The following is a 22182-nucleotide window of genomic DNA, read 5'->3' as shown; positions in this document are numbered from 1 at the left end:
GCAGGACGTGTAAAAGCATGATTCGATTTTATGGCTTAACTCGATCACAATCTGGACTCTGGCGTGTAAACATGTTCTGACCTTCCTCTGTGGTCGGATTGTCTTTGAAATTTCCGAGAAGCCCTGTTACGAGCTGTCCGATTTTTTTTCTTTTTTTTAAAGCGGCAGAAATGACGGATCGGCCAGCAAAACCTCCCGCCTTTGTTGCGTTACATAGAAACAGCGCTTCTGTCGAGCAGATCCCGAGGAGCTGTGTGTGTGTTTTTTTGTGCTCATGCGCTTGTGTACACGAGTGCGGCAATGAAGCACTTTTTTCCCTCCCACTCAACACCCCTGTCTCAACCCCTCTCCCACTCACTAGTCTTTTTCAACAAGGATTTCTCTGTTGGGCGCGCTCACACTCCTGCTGTGTTTCCCTCTCGTGCGCGCTCCCGAACTCACCATTCTCTATAAACATGTCTTTGTTTCGCCACTCTTCCCCTCGTCTAACCCTCCTGGTCAGAAGCCGATCTCTCTCTCTCCCCTCGGCTAACGCACCTCCGATTCCAACGCGACACATGGTCAGCAAATTAGTATGTAAATATTTATCATGGATGCAAAGCGCCATGACATGTCAGCTATCTCTCTGCCTGCCTCTCTCTCCCTGCTTCTCGCATAGTCACTTCCTTGTTGGGCCAGATGGCAGGTGGGGTTTTCATGACGGGAGGGGTGTGTGTGTGACGAACGGAGCTGGCTTCGGCTACTGAGTACAAGCTGCTCCCGTGGCCTCCGCACAAGTCGCCGTCAGCAGAGCTCCAGCATCAACAGGCATCGGCGAGCTTTACACGCCGTCCGTGCTTGCGAAGCCCGACTTGATCACGTTAACCCTCTCAAGCAGTTTCTTTGACTCCTGTCACATATTTTGCTTCACCGTGGACCTCATTTTTCTCTCTGCACCTCTATGGAAACAGCACAGCCGTTTGTAGAAGTAGAGAGAACTCAGAAATGGGTTTTGTGCAGCGTCATGAGAAAGAAGAAAGAACTTTAATTGTTTATCTTGAAAAAACTATAAAACACCCACATGCTTCTCCAACAGTGGACAAAAATAGTGGCTCTAAGTAGTGTCGTTATTTCACTATTTACATTCTTAATATGACTTTTTCCATGATTATCTCCAATCTGCTGAGAGTAAACACAGCCTGCAGTTCAGCCCAACAGTCCCACAACTTTTTGGTACGAACTGTTGGTCACATGAGTCACTCGTGGCTTCACAGTTGTGCCAAGATGCACAGAATATTTGTTTTTTTGCAGAATCTGGTTGGAGCAAAATGTAGATTTTTAGCCAACTTTTAAATTGTGCATGAAAAATTAAGTCAATTTGGTGAAATATTCCAATTACAAGTTGAAATGTGGTTGTTTTTTCCCCACAGAACTGCATTTTTAAAAAATATTAGTTCTATGACGGTTCAAAAGCAGAAAATTTGATGATTCTTTCTGTTTTTACACATCTGTCCTTAAAAAATACAACGTTTTTTTGTATCTACAGGGTTAAAACACGAGGAATATTTTTCATGAGAGCTTGTGCTCAGTAAAATCTGAAATAATCCAAGGTCCAGTGTATCCTTCCTCCTATTTCATAGTGTTTTTCTTCTCCAGAAAAAGGCGACCCGTTCTTGGTAAGGAAAGGTTAAGACTCATGCGTAGAAAGGTCTCACTAAACCTTGATGAGACCTTGACGAGGTAAATGAAGAGTGTGTTTGCTCTGTGTGGCTTTGCAAGGCCATTAAATCTTACGCAACCGTCTTTTAATGAGAAATACATGTGTGTGGACGCTAGAGCCAGACAGATAAACCGGGAACCGTGTCTGCATACGTGGTAGCTGTTGTACTGTGTGTTGTGATCGATGACAACAAATGTCACAATAAGAGGATATTTCTTTGGTAGAAACTGGGAGACCTTGATATAATGCATCACATAACTTTTCCATGTTTTTTTCACCTTGTTCAAATCAGATTTACATTTTCTTTAATATAAAAAAATGTCCAATCCATCGTCTGTTATGTTTTTTTTTTAAACTCTAAAACACTGATGTTGGTTTTGGCATCGGTGAAGCCTCTGATTTCAGACGTACTCGAGTGTATGTAGCATAAAGCAAACGGCTTGTTCATGTTCGGAGAGAAGAAAAAGCATTTCTGCTGCACAAAAGTGATGTTTATTTCACCCTGTCTTTTTCCCAGATCTTTGTTTATTGCATGCGGAATACTAAAGAGCTTTTCCTATTCGGGCCTCGAAAACGGAAACAATAAAATAAAAGCTCAAAGCCCATATTTATAGATACATCCAGTCAGGGGCAGGCATTAAATAGCTATAAAGGTTTGGGAACCAGCAGTTTACACCAGCAGGGTAATTTCGAGTTAGTTCATTTCTTCAAAGTCCACCAGTAAATCAGAGATTGTGATATTTATCGTCGCTGCCGTACTTTAACGGCAGCTTCTGAAACGTACAGATTGATGTTGGGAACAAGCTCCACCTCAGCCTTTGCATAAATGCACGCGCTGCAGGATGTCATAAAAAAAGAAAAAAAATGGGGGTATTGTTATCGGCCAGTCTCAATCAAAACACGATCTGGCACAGTCTGCACCGCCGTGGATTTCACTCGCTCAATGAGCCCGGCCTTTGGAGTGGCCTGTGTAGGTTCTGAAGCCAGGTTGTGTAATGCCCACCACCCACTCAATAGCTGCTGCCCGCTGATATGCTGCTACTCAGGGAGATCACTTTAGCGCACAAGCAGGAGATGGCCAGAACGAATTGTTTCTCACTCCAGATAATGTACTCCCACCTGCTCTTCTTATGTGGGCTTTGGTTCTCACCTCGTTTTTGTGTGCTGTGTGACAAGAGGGAGGGAGGGAGGCAAAAGCACGTCTGTAGGTGTACAGGAACAGAGTGATGGGAGGATTGTGTGTGTGTGCTGTGATAAAGCAGCAGAGCCCTGAGCCGGAGGAGTGGGCTGCTGCACTGTTTCTGTTTGATTTGCATCGACCAGCATCGCACAGAAGAGGTGACTGCAAATCACAGTGACGGTCACGTCGGGTCTTTTTGGCCGGTGATTGAACTCCCAGCATCGCCGTGTCACCCCGCTGTTTTCTCCGCCAGCTAGTGATAGCTTTCCAAAAGGTCAGCTGGAGGTGCAGTCCTCCCACACACAGTGTGTTTGACGTGTGCTTCAGGTGAAATTGAAGTCTCTCGCTCCCTCAATGGACTTCTAAAATATCGCTCAGTTCGGTGGGAAACTGTAAACACTGGATTTTCACAATAATTGCTCTCTTGGTGGTCCTCCCTTCAGACAGTATGCTATTCTCTGAGGTTTAATGTGAATGTTTTTTAGCTACAGAGTCTGATTCTGAATGTTTTTACGCGGCGTTGTTGCCATTGGTGATGCTCACAGGGATCCTTTATCAGCTCAGCAGCAGCCTGGGTCACTGTCTTTTTACCTCCGCGATACAAGCCGCCATTGTTTGGATTTGAAAGGATTTGATGCCATTGGGATGTTTCCATAGCAATAAGCAGCCTTAACATCACACACCCTTCAGGATAGATGCATCGCTGGGGTAATTGTGTTGCATTCTGTTGCATCATGATGTACAGTTTTATCCGTCTGCTGTACATGCTTTATCCAATGGAGGGTCGCGGTGAGTCCGTTCCTGCTGACAGGCAGAGTGGACACGTCAACGGTCCGTCACAACGAGACAGGCAGCCGTGCACGCTCACCTAAACACCGACAGCTAATTTAGAATCACCGGTTTACCTTCCGTGCATGTCTGTGGACTGTGTGACGATGACAGAAAACCTGGAGAGAGCACTGCACCACCCAGCTTTTAAATCATACATGAAAATATGCATTATTCAAAGAGTAAATTCAGCAAATTAAATGAATGTCGGCAATGATTTCAAAAGACATCACAGTTACATGGTCACTTTCAATTGTTATGAGAACTAGTTTTACAGAAAATTGATTTATTAAGACCAAGAGGAGTTTTGCTCTCAACAGTTTTTGAAGCTATGTGGTGTTTTTTGTTTTTGTACTTAACACAGTAAATAACAGAACCAGTAAACAGTGGCTGCAGTTTAATTTCTACTTATTAAAGCACAGTTTTAGTCATTTTTGTTCCATTAAATCAATTTCCCTTGAACTTTTACAACCAATCTAAAATAGACCAGCCCGGCGTTTGTAGTAGATTTGGTTTGATTACATGAGGGAATAAGGACATCTTTAGAAATCAGACACAAATAACAAGGCACCTTTTTGAAGTCGGTCCCTGCTGTGGATTTAAACAGTAACACAGTGTGGGTTTAATAAAAGACAAATGGTAAAGCGGAGCTTTACGATACAGTCAAGGCGAGCTGATTCTCCGAGCTGTCTCACGAGGCTCGTAACTTGAGATAATTGCTCTCCAACGCTGTCCTCCAGTTCCCACTAATTGGGTATCTCTGTGAAAGACTTTTTTCACAGGCTCTTATTGTATTTCCTGCTCCAAGATACAGTTCATAAAGCAACAGCTTCACAAAAAGAAAGTCTGTGTCCTTTTCAAATTAGATTTAAATCTATTCACCCTGTTGTTAATTACTTAATTAGCCGATTACTTGAAGAATAGATGAATTGTGGCACGCTGGCATCAGACATGGATGCTTTGCTTATCGCTGCCGTCGCTGTGAGAGCGTTCACTGAATATTGCTGATTGTTATCTTTGCGTTATTTGTTTATTATCAGATGAAGATTACTTTTTTCTAACTTGTTAACCAAACTGGAAAGGCTTCAAATCAGGAGAGAAAAAGCTGCCTGTTGCCGTTAATTGCTGTTTTTGATCGCACCGGCTGTGTAGATTTTAATTCGCTGTGTTAAACGATTTAATATTAGTTATAACTTGAGCCCCCGCTGACACGTTTGTCCACCACCATGCCTGTTATACTGTTAAGACACCATTTGACAGCCGTTAACATTCAGCGGACTCATATTCAGTTTCATTCGATTTGGATTAGCGCTCCTCCACTGGTGCCGTGTGAGCGTCCAAATTTCCCATCCGGCCTTTGAGCGCGTCAGCTGATTCAAACTCATGACCTCCTTGTTGTGATTGGATTTTAATTTGCAGAATAAAAACAAAAGCAAGTCGAGTGGAGCTGGGCTTGATGCACAATGAATTTGGAAGCGTTTATCAGAGAGATTGCAGCAACATTTACAAGTCAGTTAATAATTAAACTTGAAGCTATAATAAGGAGCGTCTCCACCTGTGACGTGCACCTTCAAGGGCTGAGCGATATTTTTAAAAACCAATATGATATTTTTGTTTTTCTGCAAATATATCTTGTGGTGTGCAAAAGCAGCTTTTGTAAATATAGCATGGGTATAATTTAACAACTACAAGATGCAGCTTGTGGCCAAAGTAGTGCAAGATGTTTTGTGTTGTTGTACAGACTTGACATCTCTCAGCGAGGCCACGAACAGCCAACAACTCACTCCAGCTAATCAGTGTATTTAACAGTGCTAGCTCGGGCTCATGGTGCTGCTGGATTCGTTTTAGTTGGCGGTCGTGTACAAGATGCTGAGATGCTGGTTCTGAATGTTGCACATAGAACCTTTGGGCTCTCATTTCTTTCTAAAAAGGAACCTGGATGGCTAAAGCGATCATTGTTTCAGTTATAATAATTTGGGTGTTTCTTCTTCTTCGTACGTTTGCACACATTAATTTGCAGCACTCGCGGCGGCGCCTGTGTGGACTTTCGCCGCCTCGGTTGCTTCTGTTTGTTCACGATATTCCAGTTTGACTCGGCGAGGTCGAGTTCACGGCTCTGTGTGGGCCAAACCATCTGCTGCAAGACGTGTTGTTCACGTCGTCACTAAAGATAGTTCCTCGTGACTCCATGCTGCATGTTTGGGGTCATTGTCACGCTGCAGAGTGAATTTGGAGCCAATCAGATGTAAACACGTACCCTGATGGCGATTAAAACATCTAAAGATCTAGTGTGTGTGTACATGAGTGTCATTCCAACTCTAGAATGCTGTTTAAAAACAACTTTCCTCTGAGTTTATTGAATAGCTGCAGGAATCACGTCTCTGCACACATTTCTGCTAACATGACACAGCAGCGGCGGCTCACGTTAATAATTTAAATCCCCCATCATGCCCTTAAATAAACCGCCTCGTTAATGTTCAGTGTTTTGCTACGGTGTCGTACACATAGCGGCTGTCTCCTCAAGTCTGTCGCAGCTTTTTATTTCTCGGCAAGAAATGCAGGAACGACTGTGTTTATGTTTTGTTTTGTTTTGCACCTCATTAATAGTCTACTTTTTAGAACGGAGTCGCTGTCCTGATGGCACACAGACTAATGAATATGGGATGGAGGAGGGGGGAAAGAATGAACATCTGTACTCTTAAAGTTGTTTTTTTTTAATATTGGGTAATTAAAATTGAATTTTATTCACAGGGAGAAATAACCCAGAAGTCGGCTCACGAGCAGGGGAGGAATAATGAGATTTTTCAGTGATAAATAAGTGCAGGTTGGAGCCTATCCTTGAACTGACCTTTACAGAATCTGCAAAATTGACCAGAGCCTTTAAATCAGACGACCTCTCTTGCGCTCTCCTGTCAGTCAATGCCGGCTGAGCAGCAAATCCCCGGTGGCTTCGGCTCCTCCCGTGTCCTCAGGGAGTAATAAAGTATAGGATCACATAGGGTGATAGGAAACCAATCCAGGGTGAATCACTTGCCGGTTCCTCTCGGTCCCAGAATACTCCCCTGACGGCGTTTAACAGCTGCCTCTGCCGTAGCTGTTAGTATGGAAATGATACGACAGCAGATCAAAGCCTGTCAAGTGATGCAGCGAATTCAACCGCGTGAGGCACATTCTGAGTAATTATCTGTTAGTTACCGCGACGACAAGCCAGATTTGTTAATCGCGGGTAATTTAACGGGAAAAGTTTAGAGATCGGACAAAGCTTTCCAGTGGTTTTGGCCAACGAGGCGTTCGTGTATCTGGCAAGAGGCGCGTTCGATCCCGCTCGCCAGTCGGAACACCTCAAGGTTAAAAACGAGGGTTGAAAGAGCAGGATGTGGTGGAAAAGCGAGGTACGGAAACGGAGCCAGTTCTCGTGATTCGTTTCCAAACTGGACTAATTTCTTTTTTTTTGAGAGAGAAAACAGTGTGTGCTGACGTCTGGCACATTCAGTTTGCTGTTAAAGACGTGTGTCCATATGGAATTTAACATTTAGTTCCTGCCATGGAAACACTACACTTCCTATAAATCATGGATTGTGATTAAACGACTCATTTTAGTGGACATTTTGACAGCGGATTGACGTTAAAGGAAATGTTTTAAAAGCAGAGAACCTGTCATTCATAACCAGGCTTCTTCATTAATAAGGGTAGCTATAACTGAATATATATAAAATAGAAATAATAGCGATTAAATGAGGACGCTCGCCTCCATTTGTGTTCCATCCACTGAGATTTATCAGTTTGTCTCCTGCTTCTTCTCTATTTTTTTAATCTTTCACTGTTCTGTCACTTTTATTGTCCGCTAAGGTTCATATCTTAGATTATTTATTGTTTTTCAGACTCTGTTCCCCTGTTTCCCTTTTTTTAAAAGTACAAATTACCATCGTTTAGTGTTCTTTGTGTGACTTTTGGGAGTAGTACAGTAGTAGTGTGGGCTGTGGAGCTAATCAACAACAGTTTCTATAAATATCTCTCATATTGTTTGATGAAGGAAGCTAATTAAAGTGCATCTAGTAAGCTACAGATGAAATACCGTTTGTGTGACTGGCCTCGGTGCTCTTCGCTGCTCACTTCACTTGGACGGCAAACATTAGAAATGATGCAAAATGTGGAAATAAACAAATACCCGATGCCTTTCATGTGTTGTTTCTCAGGTGTAAAAACTCTTTGTCTTGTTTTCTTTTCCTGCCATGTTCCAGTTTGCGGCGACATCCACGGGCAGTTCTTTGACCTGATGAAGCTGTTTGAAGTAGGAGGATCGCCAGCATCCACGCGCTACCTTTTCCTGGGGGACTACGTCGACAGAGGGTATTTCAGTATTGAAGTGAGTCTGTATATTCGTTTTTGTCCTCGCGAGGGGCCTAATCAAGTGCGACACACACCATGTGCTCGACTGAAGCTGTGTTTATTAATAGCTTTTCTCTGAGCGTGGATCAAATCAGGCTGCAGATATTGGAGTGGTAATAGGCTTTTGTAATAACTTCAAATGTAGCCTGGATAGCAAATGTCACAGCGTAGCTTAGGGTTATGTACAGAGGGATTTTTAATATGAAGCAAAATACATGTATTTAATCTGGGAGTGCAGGTTGGAGTTGCTAATATATATATATATATATATCTCCTGCCATCTCATCGCCTGAAACATTATACTTGTATTAATAAAATATATTTTAATGGAGTGTGCCGTGCCTGTTCTCCGAAGGTTCCTTTGAAGGTTTGTCATCTCTTTCGAAATGCGCCACAAAATGTGCCGCATGAATGTTTCATTACGAGCAGAACTACTTGTTTTGTGCCACGCTATGAAGATGACAAAGTCTGACTTGAGGGCTTTTTGCTTGGAGTTTTAGTAAAGATGACAAGCTAACCGTTTCTCTTTGTTCTTCTTTGTTTCAGTGTGTGCTGTACTTGTGGGCCTTAAAGATCCTTTACCCCAAAACACTGTTTTTGCTGCGTGGGAATCATGAATGTCGACATTTAACAGAGTATTTCACATTTAAGCAGGAATGTAAGTAATGCTTTTGCACTTCATTTTTCACCTTTTGATCTGAAGTGAGGCTCCGTCTCCGACGCTTTTGTACAGAGTGGAAGGAAAATTGAGTTATTCTTTCTAAAAGCTGTTTATTATGTGTCCAGTTCAGCCGCTGACCTCAAACGCTCACTTAAAAGGACCCTCTGGCCTGCTGCAGGATTCAGGCAGATTTTTGCCCTTTTTGATATTTACACATGTCAGAAGTATTTCTGTTGGACTCAGACAGGGGAAGGGAAAAAAAACAACAAAAGTGCTGTGAAATTGTGCTCTTTTCTTTTTTTTTTCCAAGTATGTTTTGGAAGTTTTTTTCCGTCCCAGGCTAGCACACTGCCCCCATGTATGAGAGCGGCGTTGTTTGACTTGGCATGCTCTCTTTTCCCTGCCCTATTTCCCCCCCCCCATGACAGGTAGAATTAAGTATTCAGAGAGGGTGTATGACGCATGTATGGACGCCTTCGACTGCCTTCCCCTGGCTGCACTTATGAACCAGCAGTTCCTGTGTGTACACGGAGGACTATCTCCAGAAATCACAAATCTTGACGACATCAGGAAAGTATGTGTCTGATTTGACATCGTTCTCTCTATAATCTCTCAAAAGCTACAGTCTTGTGTGTGTGTTTTCTTTAACGGCAGGTTAATGGTTTTAAAAATACACATCATTTGTTGAAAATTATTAATGAGAGAGGGAAAAAAAACAACTGTCCTTTTTTAGCATGATGTGCTGTGAAAATAACAACCTTGCTCGCAGTGCATGAAGCGATTCTCCCAGATCTGTCTCAGATACTGCTCAGGACTTGGACACGGGGGATTGTAAGCACCGGTCTGGTCCTCTCTCTGATTAAAAAATGTTGAAGAGTCGGATCCTGCTTTCAAACTAATTCAATAATTCCAAATGGATTTTGTGGCTGCAATCAGAGGGCATGCATAATAGAATTTGCTCTATTGAAGTGTCCATCATGCTACCCATCCAGTAATCCACAAGCTTTTGTTCGAGAAAGAGCTATCCTTGCCTGAAAGCAAAGACATTTATGTTCATTGCTTGAAAAGAATGGCTGCCATCAGGTTTTTTTTTTTTCATGCCTTTCCAAAAAAAAAAAAAAGAAAAGAAAAAGATCCTTCCAGGTGCTGAAAGATGAGCTCGTCTTTGACACGTCATCCGCGCCGTGTGACCCTGAATGCCATTTAAAATCATTTCAGCACGCATGTTAGCTCCAGTCACGATTTAATTGCAGCCGTTACGAAGACTTCTTCATCCTGCCAAACAGACTGACAGGAGTTTTTCGCTTTCTCCTCCACAGCTAGACAGATTCAAAGAGCCTCCAGCTTACGGGCCGATGTGCGATCTGCTGTGGTCCGACCCTCTGGAGGACTTTGGAAACGAGAAGAGCCAGGAGCACTTCACACACAACACAGTGCGAGGCTGTTCTTATTTCTACAGGTGAGCATTTTGTCTTGTTTGAGATCGCTTGTGCAACTCTTTTTTTTTGGGAAGACTGCACCAAAGATTCCAGAGAGATAGCAGCTTTAACATCCCGGCTAGCGTTCACCAGCCACAGCACTATATTTGCGGCGAATTTCTCAAAGAGTCCTGTCGCCTGTATTTATGTAACCCACATTACCTTCAATTGAGCTGAGTAACTGAACAAACAGAGGAAGTGCTCGGAGCAAGCAGCTTGCACTGTCACAAAATGTAATGAACTGGCACATTACCACGAGGCACAGTCCTGTCTCTAAATGCGTTCGGCGCTCCCTCCGCTCATTATGGCCTGAGCGATGCTTACTTGGCCCTGCGTGCCTCGGGCAAGCCAGCAGAAGTAGTCAGAAATGTCTTGAAGCTCCTAATAAGCATTTCCTCTTTTTGTCTTTTATTAATAATAGCAGGTGTTTCATAACTGCTGGCCTAATAGTATTTTAATGTTGGAAATGAACTCCCAACACTGCTGCTGCTGCCGTTGGGGATTTACGAGAGCATATTTCCCTAATTGTCTTTACATCTTTTGAGCGTTTACATTGCAGATCAACAAGTGGTTAACAGGATGTTCTCCCGCTAATGTAACAGAAGAGAGGCCGAACAGACGCGTCGCCCTTTTACCTCAGACGACTGATTTGACTGTTTGTGTTGTACCAGCATCCTTGTTAACCTTCTGCCGTTTGGTCAAAAATTCCTCCGGAGTCTTGTTTTCATCAGTGTCCTCCACTTCATCTGCCCAGGGGATGGTCGCTAATTGGCATCACACTGGCTTTCAGGATTTATGAGACAGTTTAAGCCAGACCGAGCGAGAGCCATTCCTCAAGCAACCCCTCCCCGAAAAGCATCAGCTTCTTTGTTGCCTCCGACCAATGTTTCCCCACCGACGCCGCAGGCACGCTCGTAACGCTTTTACAAACGTAACTCAGGCATGAAATTGCACATGTTTCAAATATGGCTGCCTTTATTATTGCCTCCACTCAGCAGTATAGATCAGTCAGCCTAAAGGGATTGTTGTTGTTTTGGTTTTTTTGTTGTCGCATCTTTTAATCATTGGTGTTAATCCCAGCTATGCATATTAAAGTTCCCCTTTTACCACAGCGGCGATGCAACGTGCCCCTCAGATTGGTGAACCAATTTCTTGTGCAACTCTTCATGGTGTCCAAGGAGCTCATTAACATCTGTGCCCTGTTGTTGGACAGATGGGAGATGATCTAAACTCAGAACGCAAACTGCCAACAAACAAACTAGGCCAAAATGTATCTTGTCTGCCCGAACAGCGCCATATGGCACGAATTTGCATCTGCTGCAGGAAATCAAGTGAAAAATAAAACATTTATTCCTAATTTCTCGTCTCCCGTAAAGAAAAATAAACCCATTGCATTTTTAATTCCCTCTTGGCGTCTGCTCGCTCGTCCCTCCCAGCAGATGTTTGTTGTGATTGTCAGGAATGTGCGCGAGGTTGTTAATAATTCCGAAGCCTCGACGGTGTATTTGGTTAAATATTGAGAAAGAGTCTCTTAAAATTTTCAAACTCAGCTGAAGAAAATGTTTTTAGTTGTGATTGCAGCATGTGGGTGTTGTTCGTTGTTGTGCTCGGGTTCTGCAGAGGTGTTGAGCTGAGATTACAGAACTTAGTGTAAAATCCCAGCTCGTACATCATACTCGAACCACAAAAGTTTGGTTGTTTGGGGGTGTTTAGGGATTCTTCTTTTTTTTCCCTCTCTCTCTCTTTTTAAAGCTTTACATTTCTGGGTTGGATAACAACAAAACTAATATCTAAAGCAGGCCGGGATTCCAATCAGAGTGACGACAGCAGACACAAGAAAATACATTCATCTGCTGTCACACGACGCCGTGAAGCTCCCTGAAATTTCATCTGCAGAAGCTGTAAAGCCGTTTCAATCAGCCAAAAGTTCTAGAAACTGCAACAGCTGAATTAGGCCCCTATTATTCCTGAAAAAGTCCTCCCACATCCAAGCGTTTCTTATGTAAAGCGACGGTGCCACTCATTTATCGTGAGCTGCCACTCACGCCGTTCGTTACAAAGCATCCCACGATTCACAAATCCCGACGTCCGCTTGGGTTTTTTTTTTTTTTTTATAATCGTGTTTGGAAGAAGCGCCGCTCAAATGTGTTTTTGGTAATGCAGTTTTAAAGGCGCATTTACTTAAGAAGTAGCGTTTGCCAAGGAAATTTCCAGTGGAAGCCGCTGCTGCAGGATAGGAGGCTGCAGAAATGGAAAACTCTGAAGCCTGACTGAACCGTACTTTGATTGTTGGCAGTCGGGCTTCTGGTCTCGCAGACTGAATAGATCAACGTGAGCATAAAACACGCTCTAACGCTCCCCAGTGATAGCTTTTTTTTTTTTATTCTTAAAGAAGCAGTCTGCTATGAATCATGTCGTACTTGACTCTTTTTTTTTTAGCTTCATTCTAAAATACAATCCAACATTTGAGAAGCATCACACCTACTGCTCTTATAGTATGAAATCATCGTATGGGTTGGTGTTTATGAGTAACTCTACGGTTTCTAAAATATTATAAGAGCCTGCTTAAAGTTGATATGAGAGTCTTCTTTACTGCTAATCTTTCAAGGCGATATGTCTTCATATGAGCTGCAGTCGCTTTTGGAACAAATTTAGCTTGAACTCAGTGTTGTTTATCCGCCGTTTCTCCGAGCGCAATCAATAACGCCCGTGACTTATTTAATTATTTCCATTGATCGTCCTTTCTTGGTCTTACTGGGATTTTTCTTGATGTATGAGTAAACCAAACGTCTCTTTATTCAACAGCTACCCTGCAGTCTGTGACTTTCTACAACACAATAACTTATTATCTATCATCCGGGCCCATGAAGCGCAGGATGCTGGGTGAGTGTTGTGGCATTTTTTTTTTTTGTCTTCTCCCATCACACTTTGTCGCACAGCACAGTGATTCAGTATTTAAAAAAAGAAGCTTTGATCCAACCTGTCTGGTTTTTCCGTTGCAGTCTGAACTCATGTTAATCCCAGAAATAAAAAAAAACCCAGCATGGCCAGATGTGATGTGTCAAGAATGATTCATGCAGATCTTGTTAGGAGCCTCTGGTTGACAAAGTTTTAGCCGGATGCGTGCTTCACATTCAGACGCATTTAGCACTTAATTTTCAGCGAGGTAACATCTCACCCCGGCTTTTAACGACAAAACCTCTTTGAAAAAAATTGGGCTTTTAAAAAACGGGGCCGGTGGGTGGAAATGTCAAGACGATCTGCCTCCGAATAAGGTTAAGGCGGTAGGAGGTTGTTTACCATCGCACACCCACAGCACGGTCACAGGGGACGCCTCGCCACATCTCAGCCGAGACTGCTGCCCCCAGACGCCGGAGACCACACATGTAATTATGCTACTGGGCTCCATTTAGGTTGTCTTTGCAATTGGTCTTTTTTTTTTAACCGTTTCGGTCAGGTTTGGTGCAGCAGATGCACCAGCTAGACCCTTCACAGTGAGATCAGTAGTTGTATTTGGGTTTAAGTTGGTTTGACTTGTGGCCGTGCTCCACCTGCAACTCTGGGATTTAGTCTCCTGAGGTTGTGCCCCCTTTGCTCATGCACCAACATAAACATATCGAAAGCAAGAGGTAAAAAAAAAAAGTGTCACTGCTAATCAGATCTCGAGGGTTTAACACTGTTGAGTAACCCACATGTTGACTGCACTGATATTAACTGATGTTTCTCGCATTTTGCCAGATACCGCATGTACAGAAAGAGTCAGACCACTGGCTTCCCGTCCCTTATCACCATCTTCTCAGCACCTAACTACCTAGATGTCTACAACAACAAAGGTAAGGAGGCGGAGTGTGCCGTTATCCGTCTTCTGTGGCTTGTAGCACCAATACCACAGTGTCACATTTATGACCTGCCTCAGGGCGACGTCGCATTCACACACAAGCGGATCCGGGTTTGGAGAGTTGGCGGTTTCAGATTCGTGCAAAATGTAATGATGCATTTTTTCGTGCCATCTATACATCGCTGTGGGAAAAGCGCAGGTGTAACAAATAACAACATGAGTGGTTTGGTTGGTATTGTATCTGTATGGCTGACAGAGACGCAGAGACACTTAAATATATGATTTAATTCCCCCTTTAACTCTCTGAACCCCGAGCAGTTTCTGTTTTACTCCACTAGTCTTGCATATCCAGACCGTTTTGCAGCCTAGCATGCAGCTGAAACCTGTTGCCGTTACCCAGAGTGAAGTGGGTTTTAAAAACTGTGACACACAGATAGAAGGAGAAAGCTGCGTGAAGTGTACAGTCAATGGCAGGCTTATACCTGCAGCCTACATCCAGTGAGTCACGCCACATTTTAACTCACTGTGGGCTCATTTGTCACTGCAATATAAAAGTCCTGCAGCTCTGTGGAAACAACACAACCATGACTGGAAGCAGAGAGAACTCAATAATGTCTTCTGTGCAGCAGAAAACAGTTTCAAGACCAAAAGTCATAAATAAAGCAGAACAAAAGTTTCATTTCTTTGATTTTTTTTTTTTTAAACTTGGAGTAAACATATTGGTGCTGCCAATACAAGAACAAAAAATGTGCATATTTTGCCCCTTACGTTTTTAATTTGTCTTAATGCTTATCTCATATCAGCTCTGTGTATACACAGCCTGCAGTTCAGCCAAAATCTCTCAGAATTTTTGTCAGGGGACTATTTTCTGCAGCTGAGTCGCTTGTGGCGTCACAGATGCACAGAGGAGCGCAGAATTTTGTGTTTTTTACAGAATCGAATTATTGTAAGCAGATTGTCTTTGGCAAATTTTTAAATGAGAAATGTAGAGTAAGGTTTTTGGGGTTTTTTAAGTTATTTTTTTGGCCTTTGTGCCTTTATTGGATAGTGTAGTCAGAGAGAGACAGGAAAGTAGGGAGAAGAATGGGGGAAGGACATGTGGGAAAGGGTCATGAGCGGGATTCGAACTCATGACCTCCACATTGGGACTGTAGCCCTGCACGTGGGATGCCAGCTCAACCAGGTGAGCTATAGCGGCGCCCCAAGTAAAGTTATTTTGATGAAATATCGCGATTTAAAGTCTGATGAAACAAAAAAATCTGATGTTTGTACTCTTAGGTCTGGGGTTCACAGATATAAGGATTTGAAGAAGTTTGTATTTGACCAAAAATGAATTAAAAATCTCCCCGAGACTCTTAAATATGATTGAAATCCCAGATTGACACTTTAAAAAGGTGTCAGCGTCATGATGTTTCTGTGCAGCCTATCAGAATTCCACTGTAGAGCCATTATGCCTCGTATCAACAGCACTAAATGAAAGTGGGTCACAGCTCTGTACTTGTCTGCGGAGGCTCCGCGACGCTGATTTTGGTGCGATCGGTTCAGGAAGCGAGCTGGTGTGAAATGAAGTGGCCCCGTGCCGGTTCACTTGGCACCTGGTGGCGCCCTACGCTGTGCTGCGGTGCCCACGCACCCAGATAGGCTTGCCTTTGTGCTGTGAGTCAGCACTTTTTCCCCGGAGAACAGACAGTATCTGCTTTAGCTGTGGGGGCACGTTTGGAGTGGAGGTGGCGGTGGGCAAAGCCACAGGAAATGGAAATGGGAAGGAAAGAGCTGGATGGAGGTAGCGCTCGCTGTTTTGCAATCCCTCTTGTGATGAAATGCCATAATACTGCCGGTGCGAGGATGGGGGCGACCTTTCTTGTCCTTTTTTGTCCTTTTTTTTTTGCTTCCTTTTGGCCCATTTGCAGGTTTGCTGCCTTTGATTTGACACAAGGTTACATTTGCTCTTTTCCCCGCGAGCTGCCCTCAGATGCCTCCGTCCCTACACATTAAAGACAGTGAAGAAACAGCGAGGCAGTTTGCCTGTCTGGATCACCGTTTATTATTAGGAGCCTATTTGTTCCATGCCAACTAATCTTCCTATGGCTCGCAGTCAACACAACACAATACAAACAAACAAACAAAAGTGATGTCAGGCGCGTGTTGTTTTTAGTTTTTGGCAACCGTTCGCCTGGAAAATCACCTCTCGAGCTCAATATGGAGCAGTCGAAATATCTGAAATGATTTTCGTCTGCACCCTCATTTTGGTTGCGACTGGCTGACCTTCAGCTGATAAAAATGCTTCCCAGAGCAGGAGTGGTTATCAGCGGAGAAAAAGATTACTCTGTGTTTGTTTTTAGACTTCATTTAGGAACACAGATACGTCTTAACTAGCGTTTCTCTCATCATTCACTGTCTGAAGGGAGACTTTTCTCTGAGTCCGACAAGAACTTTGACTTCTAATCCACATATAATGGCAGAGAGAGACTCCAAAGCGAATAAACGAGAGATTTTAAGCCGGCTTCATTTTATCAATCATTTACTTCACTCTGCTTGATGTATTTTCTCCCCCCACAGCTACACAGCTAACCAGCGCAGCCCTATCAGTCCTGTTGATGCTCTCCTAATCAGTCATGTGGGTGGGGCTCGCTGGTAGAACCAAAGCCCCCGTAATGAATTGCTGTGCTCTTAGCTTCGTGCTGTAGCTCCGAGCCCACTGAGCAACGCCCCTGTGATTGATGGCCAATCGAGTGGGCACATAAATCTTAAAGAGGAGGGGGGGGAGGCATCAGCACTTCCCATCAATCCTGTGCTGGGAGTTGGCCAGATTAACCAATGAGACCTCTCCACGTAGGGGTGAGGGAGGGGGAGGCAGAATGTATATATATATAGGAGGCAACACAGACAGACCAGGAGGTAGTAGGAGTCAGAATAATCAACACATGAATGATGCTGAGGAGGTGATTCTGTAAAGATCAAGCTTTCAGATGCCACTTTGAAGTCAAACTGTGGCGGCGGGCGTCAGGCGTTGACCCCGTCACCAGTCCGACCCCCACAACCCAAACCCCTCGGGCGAAAAAAGTAGCGGCGACGCTCGCGAGCTGGCAGCGAGGCTGTGTTAAATGAAAAGGCAGCAGCAGTGATTTAGCAGTTTTCACTGTTTGATCTTTCACGGTTTGAGTCCTGAAGTGACTGCAGTGGAGAGAGAGCGAGAGGAGAGACGGAGGAGGAGGAGGATGGAGGAAGGGGGGTGTAGTTGGCAGTTGTACACTTTGGAGATTGCTTGCGGTTTTGTATTAATGGAATGTTTTCTGCTGCATCATTATTGACTGGTCCAGCAAAGCCAACGACTGAATCCTAATGGTTATGCTGCTTGGATGGAATAAAAGCTAAATGACAGTGATGCTGCCAGCGCTGTTGATGCGAATCTTTTACTTCACCCCCGAGGAAGTGGAGGTTTGGTTGATTTAATCCATCTCACACCAGTTGAACCTTATATAACCAAATTAGGATCAGACGTGGAGACGGGATTGGATTGATGGAATGGAAACTTGAATTAATATTTCTTTTAAAACAACAAAGGCATCGCTCCGGTTCACTCGCGGGTCAAACTGGACAGGGATCACTTTTTGCACCATTTCCTTCCTGCGGGGAAATGGAGAGGCATGATTGGCTCTTGGCCCTGCCTCTGGAATAAATAGTAGGGTGGAAGCAGGGGAAGTGATGACGCCAGCGCAGCAGGGAATTCATTTTTCCCTCCTCGTCACTTGTGCCAGAGAGCAGAGTATCCCTGGCTGCAGATGCCCACCCATCTGTTATCACTCTGGTCATTACTGGGCTTTCCCTTCGTTTCTCTGTAAACATGAGAAGTTTCACACAACTTTGCATGTTGCGTAAAACGGGAAAATTGAGCAACATAATGTTATAAGTGCACACTCTACTTGCTCAATAAGGAAAATTTAAACTTTATGACAGTATATTATCACTTTTATGGACCATTGGTGTCTATGTTGAGTTGGGTTCCAATTTTAAATTCTGGTTCCCATTCGTCCCATATTACTGATGGAAGAACGTGAACAAAAATACATAATACTGAGCTATCCATCTGCAGAAAAGACTAGCTAGTAGGCCCTGACGGGATTTTTGTAAACCCGCTGGACCATAACCAGTTTTTTGCCATTTTTACTCACTGTGGGCTCATTTTTCACTCCAATATAAAAGCTTGTACCTCTACAGAAACAGCACAACCATGGTTAGTAGCATAGATGACTCAGAAATGGCTTTTCTTGAGTATAACAAAGCTCTAACTCCATATATCCTTAAAAAGCAAAAGTTGAATTTCTTTGATTATTCATTTTACAAATATAAAAAAATACCTGGAATCAACATGTATCACATTTTTTCAAGTGTCCACAGGTGTTATGAGTACTGGAAAGGGTATCTCTGCACACTATTTATATTTTACTACTTACATTTTTAATTTATTTTCATTCTTGTCTCCTGTCTGCTCTGTGGAAACATTGCCTGCAGTTCAGCCGAAAAGTCTCAGAATATTTCTCACCTGACTGATGGTCATAGTTTCAAGTTTCTAATGACTTCACGGTTGTGCAGATGAGAGCAGATTTTTTTGTTTTTTTACAGAATCTGGTTACTGCAGAAAGTACATTTTTGGCAATTTTTTTAAAGAAGTAATTTTTGATAAAACAGCCAAATCTGATTTGGTTGTTTTTCCCAACAAAACCAATGATTCATACAATACTTCCTGTTTTTTTGTTGTTTTTTTTACACTCTTGCTTTTATAAATGGTGCAATTTATGTGGTCAAAGAATAACTTGCCTTTTCAAACGCACCAGCAGGTTTTGGGGTTCAGTGGGTTAAACTAAAATCATTTCTAATCTCAAAGTTGCTGCTAAACAAAGGCTGCTAAGAGCAGTCTCCTCCATGCAGTTAATTACATTAGACCCGCATTGCATTCTTGCACCGTGCTGCAGTAGACGCATTGTCATTTTAGATGGGCTTCTACTGTTGCATGAAATTATGTTGGCGCAGTGATTATATATCACGACTGTCTTTCGTGGCGCTTGCCCACACTGCGGAGTGCTCGGTCCTGGCTAACAAATTGAAGTGCAGTATTGATGCGAGGCTCCAACAGGTTCTTTCAAATGACAAACAGTTCAGGACCAAGAGAGTGCAAAGACGTGGTTTGCTATGATATTGCAAATGTTCTCATTGATTAAAAATAAACTGGGAAGCCGTCAGCAGTTGCTCAAATGTACGTGGACGGGATTCAGTTCATGCTATCCACACATCTGACATCAAATGGAAGGAGAGCACTGAACGTAATGAACCAAGAAGGTCTAGCAGGCTGGGCTGGAATACTAACCCAGTGGAACTTTATACCGGAGGCATTCGAGACAGATCTGCAGTCAGCACTGAGCGTCGGGGAAGGACAGTGGGAATCTCCCCCTGGTCTCAAAGCAGAATTAACAGTCCTCGTTACCGGGGAAACCGGCTGGAGGCACTCCCTTATGAATAATTAATGATCGGGCGTCGCCTTGCAATATGTGTTACCATTGCAGCAGGCTTGGCCTCAGCTACCCCGACAGCCAGCACCGGAGCAGCAGAGACCTCTAGTGGCTGCCATGCAGAGCCGGATTCAGCCCAGGAGTTAATCACAGAACTCGCAGCTGGTCGCCGCAAGTGCATTGACCTCCCGCTGCATGAGAAATAACTTTGCATATAATTGTGCATTTGTAGTAATGAGTGTTCTGATAATTGGGAAACAAAGTGCTGCTCATGTCGCCCTCATCTGCATGTTCTAAAAAAGACAGCGGGGCCTTGAACCGCTCGCACCCAGAGCCTGACGAATATGTTTGTTTTGCACGAGGGAGGTTGTCGGGTGTCTCTGTTCCTTTAAAGGGAATCTGATTTGAAGGAGCGACAGCAGGGGAGCTGACCTTCTCCCCCGCTCTGCCTTTTTCCCTCTGGGCTTCCATGGCTGCATTCAATCAAGTGCCTCAACGATGTTTATGCAGTATGTGATGTTTATGCAATGGCTGCCCACGTGTGCGATTGCTTTCATACACGCCAACGCACACAGATAAACACCCACAGCTCCGTCTGAGTGGAGCGTGTCGGAGTAATACAATGCTCCTCTCATTGGACCGGCTAGTAATGTTTAGCTGGTATTGATAATAATGCCAGATTGATTATACAAGTGTATGGATGTTCCCCTGCAGGAGAGGTTTCTGTTCTCTGTTTGTGCAGCTTTGGACAAAGAGCCAAAGCTCTGCAGTGGTTCACTTTAATTGCACAGTCACTGCACTATATGCATTAGCGATTCCACGCTCACGCATACACGCCGAGGCAAATCCCAGCCTGGCGCGATGTTTTCTGACCTGATTTGCGCCGAGGTTATAGCTGCTCGGATGCCAGGTTTGATGACTTGCTATTCTGGAGCCCGAGAGGGGGTGAGGCAGGAAAGTCCCCCACGGTGACCCAGCCACGGTGTCCGCTTACCCCAGATCTGGGCCACCAGACCGGCCTCGTGTATTAAGAGGAGCTGAGGCCTCTATATACAGCACGGATATATTTATGTTTGGCAGCGCTCATGTTTGCCTCTACGCCCACGTTCGCACTGCGCCTTAATCATGGGTGAGGTCACATGGGGCATTCTGTGGTCTGTTTTGAAGGTGGTTTCTATGCGCACGGAGACCATGTGATTATAATAACGAAGAAAGATATCGAGTTTTTCTTCCAAACAGGGTGTCTTTTTGTGCCTGCACCGTGTTCTAGCAAGTACACGAGGAGGGACAGTTGCCATCACAGCTGTTTAGTCTTTTTTTTTTTTTTTTAATTCATCTGCTGTCAGATAGGCTTTAATTAACACACAGCTTGCTTGTTTTTATACTTTTGCTCTGCTTTTTCGCCGGCTCAGCCACACCCACTGGACTCTCTGCTCTTACATGATTAATATAGCGGCTTGAATGATTTATGTGTAGAGTTTCTGAATATTCTAAAAGGAGTTTACAAGTAAAAATATCCATCCATCTATTATCTATACACGGCTTAATCCTCCCTAGGGTCGCGGGGGAGGCTGGAGTCTATCCCAGCTGACACCCTGGACAGGTCGCCAGTCTATCACAGGGCTACACTTAGAGACAGACAACCAAGCACACTCACGAGTAAAAATATTGAAAAAATTAAACAACTGAGCCAATGTTGGTGTTTAGATAGATGGATCGCTCTCATGTCTGGACAGTAAATCATGTTTGTTTGCTCTCGATTTAAAGATAAATGTATGTTTTATGGGTCTTTACGCACTTTTCCCTGCTCCTTTTAAAGCCCATGTCTTCCTACAAAGCCTTGAAAGCACCAATGTTTTCGCTTTCGGAGCAGAATATTCTAATAATGACCAGAACTTGTCAATAAGCAGCTGCGCTTAATGTCCGATTGCCTGGAAATTAAGAATATACTAATTAGATCACGCTAATGGTCATTATTGTGCTGGGCTCCGCGGCGAGCATCGAGCATCAATACTTTGGTTTTCTGCCTCTGCTCTTTTCCTTCCTCACCAGAAATTGCTTTTCTGTTAACTAATGAAAAGTGCTCAGACTCGTAGAGGCCAAATGCTGAGCCATGTGTTTCTGTGATGTTATTCATGTATCCAATCCTGTAAATGACAGACGTGTTTCACCCACTGGGGGCGGTAATCAATACTCAGAGGAAATGTTCCGGGGGAGAGAGAAAAGGGGGGATTGATTTTCTTTTTTTTCTTTTTTTTTTGCCTTCATTTGGATGCTTGTGCAGTTTTCTACCTTTAATTTACACGACTCACTTCGTGCATATAAATTAGTCCCACTGTCAAAGTGAGAGATTGACAAATGCTGACTGTGTCGATATCACCTTAGAAGGAAAAAAAAATTAAAAATAAAAGATCTGCCTCTGGGTCTTTGTGTAGGTAGTTTTGTACCGAACCATTTGATTCACTGTCATCACCAGCGGTTGACTGACAGCGTTTGACAAGATCTTGAGCTCCGTCCAGGCTTCAGTTTCTCCTGCGGATGACAGTTTTGGCCACTTTACACTTTTTTTTTTTTTCCGTGATTGTTTCGTCGCCAAACGGAG

The 22182-nt window shown here is 43.7% G+C and overlaps 1 protein-coding gene across 2 annotated transcripts in view; it reads left to right on the top strand.

Annotated features, from left to right (window-relative positions):
- The window catches only part of LOC103369319 (serine/threonine-protein phosphatase 2B catalytic subunit alpha isoform), a 67255-nt gene that overhangs the window by 28616 nt on the left and 16457 nt on the right, over positions 1-22182 (top strand). For both annotated transcript variants that reach the window (XM_008298009.1, XM_008298008.1), the window contains exons 3-8: positions 7949-8073; positions 8643-8754; positions 9186-9331; positions 10077-10216; positions 13041-13118; positions 13974-14068. In XM_008298009.1, coding sequence (XP_008296231.1) covers positions 7949-8073; positions 8643-8754; positions 9186-9331; positions 10077-10216; positions 13041-13118; positions 13974-14068 — 696 coding nt within the window. The remainder of the gene's footprint in view (positions 1-7948; positions 8074-8642; positions 8755-9185; positions 9332-10076; positions 10217-13040; positions 13119-13973; positions 14069-22182) is intronic.

Source organism: Stegastes partitus, unplaced genomic scaffold, assembly GCF_000690725.1.
Source record: "Stegastes partitus isolate 25-593 unplaced genomic scaffold, Stegastes_partitus-1.0.2 Scaffold1270, whole genome shotgun sequence".
Lineage (NCBI taxonomy): Eukaryota > Metazoa > Chordata > Actinopteri > Pomacentridae > Stegastes > Stegastes partitus.
Note: the sequence above shows the minus strand (reverse complement) of the source record. Positions and strands in the feature narration are given on the sequence as shown.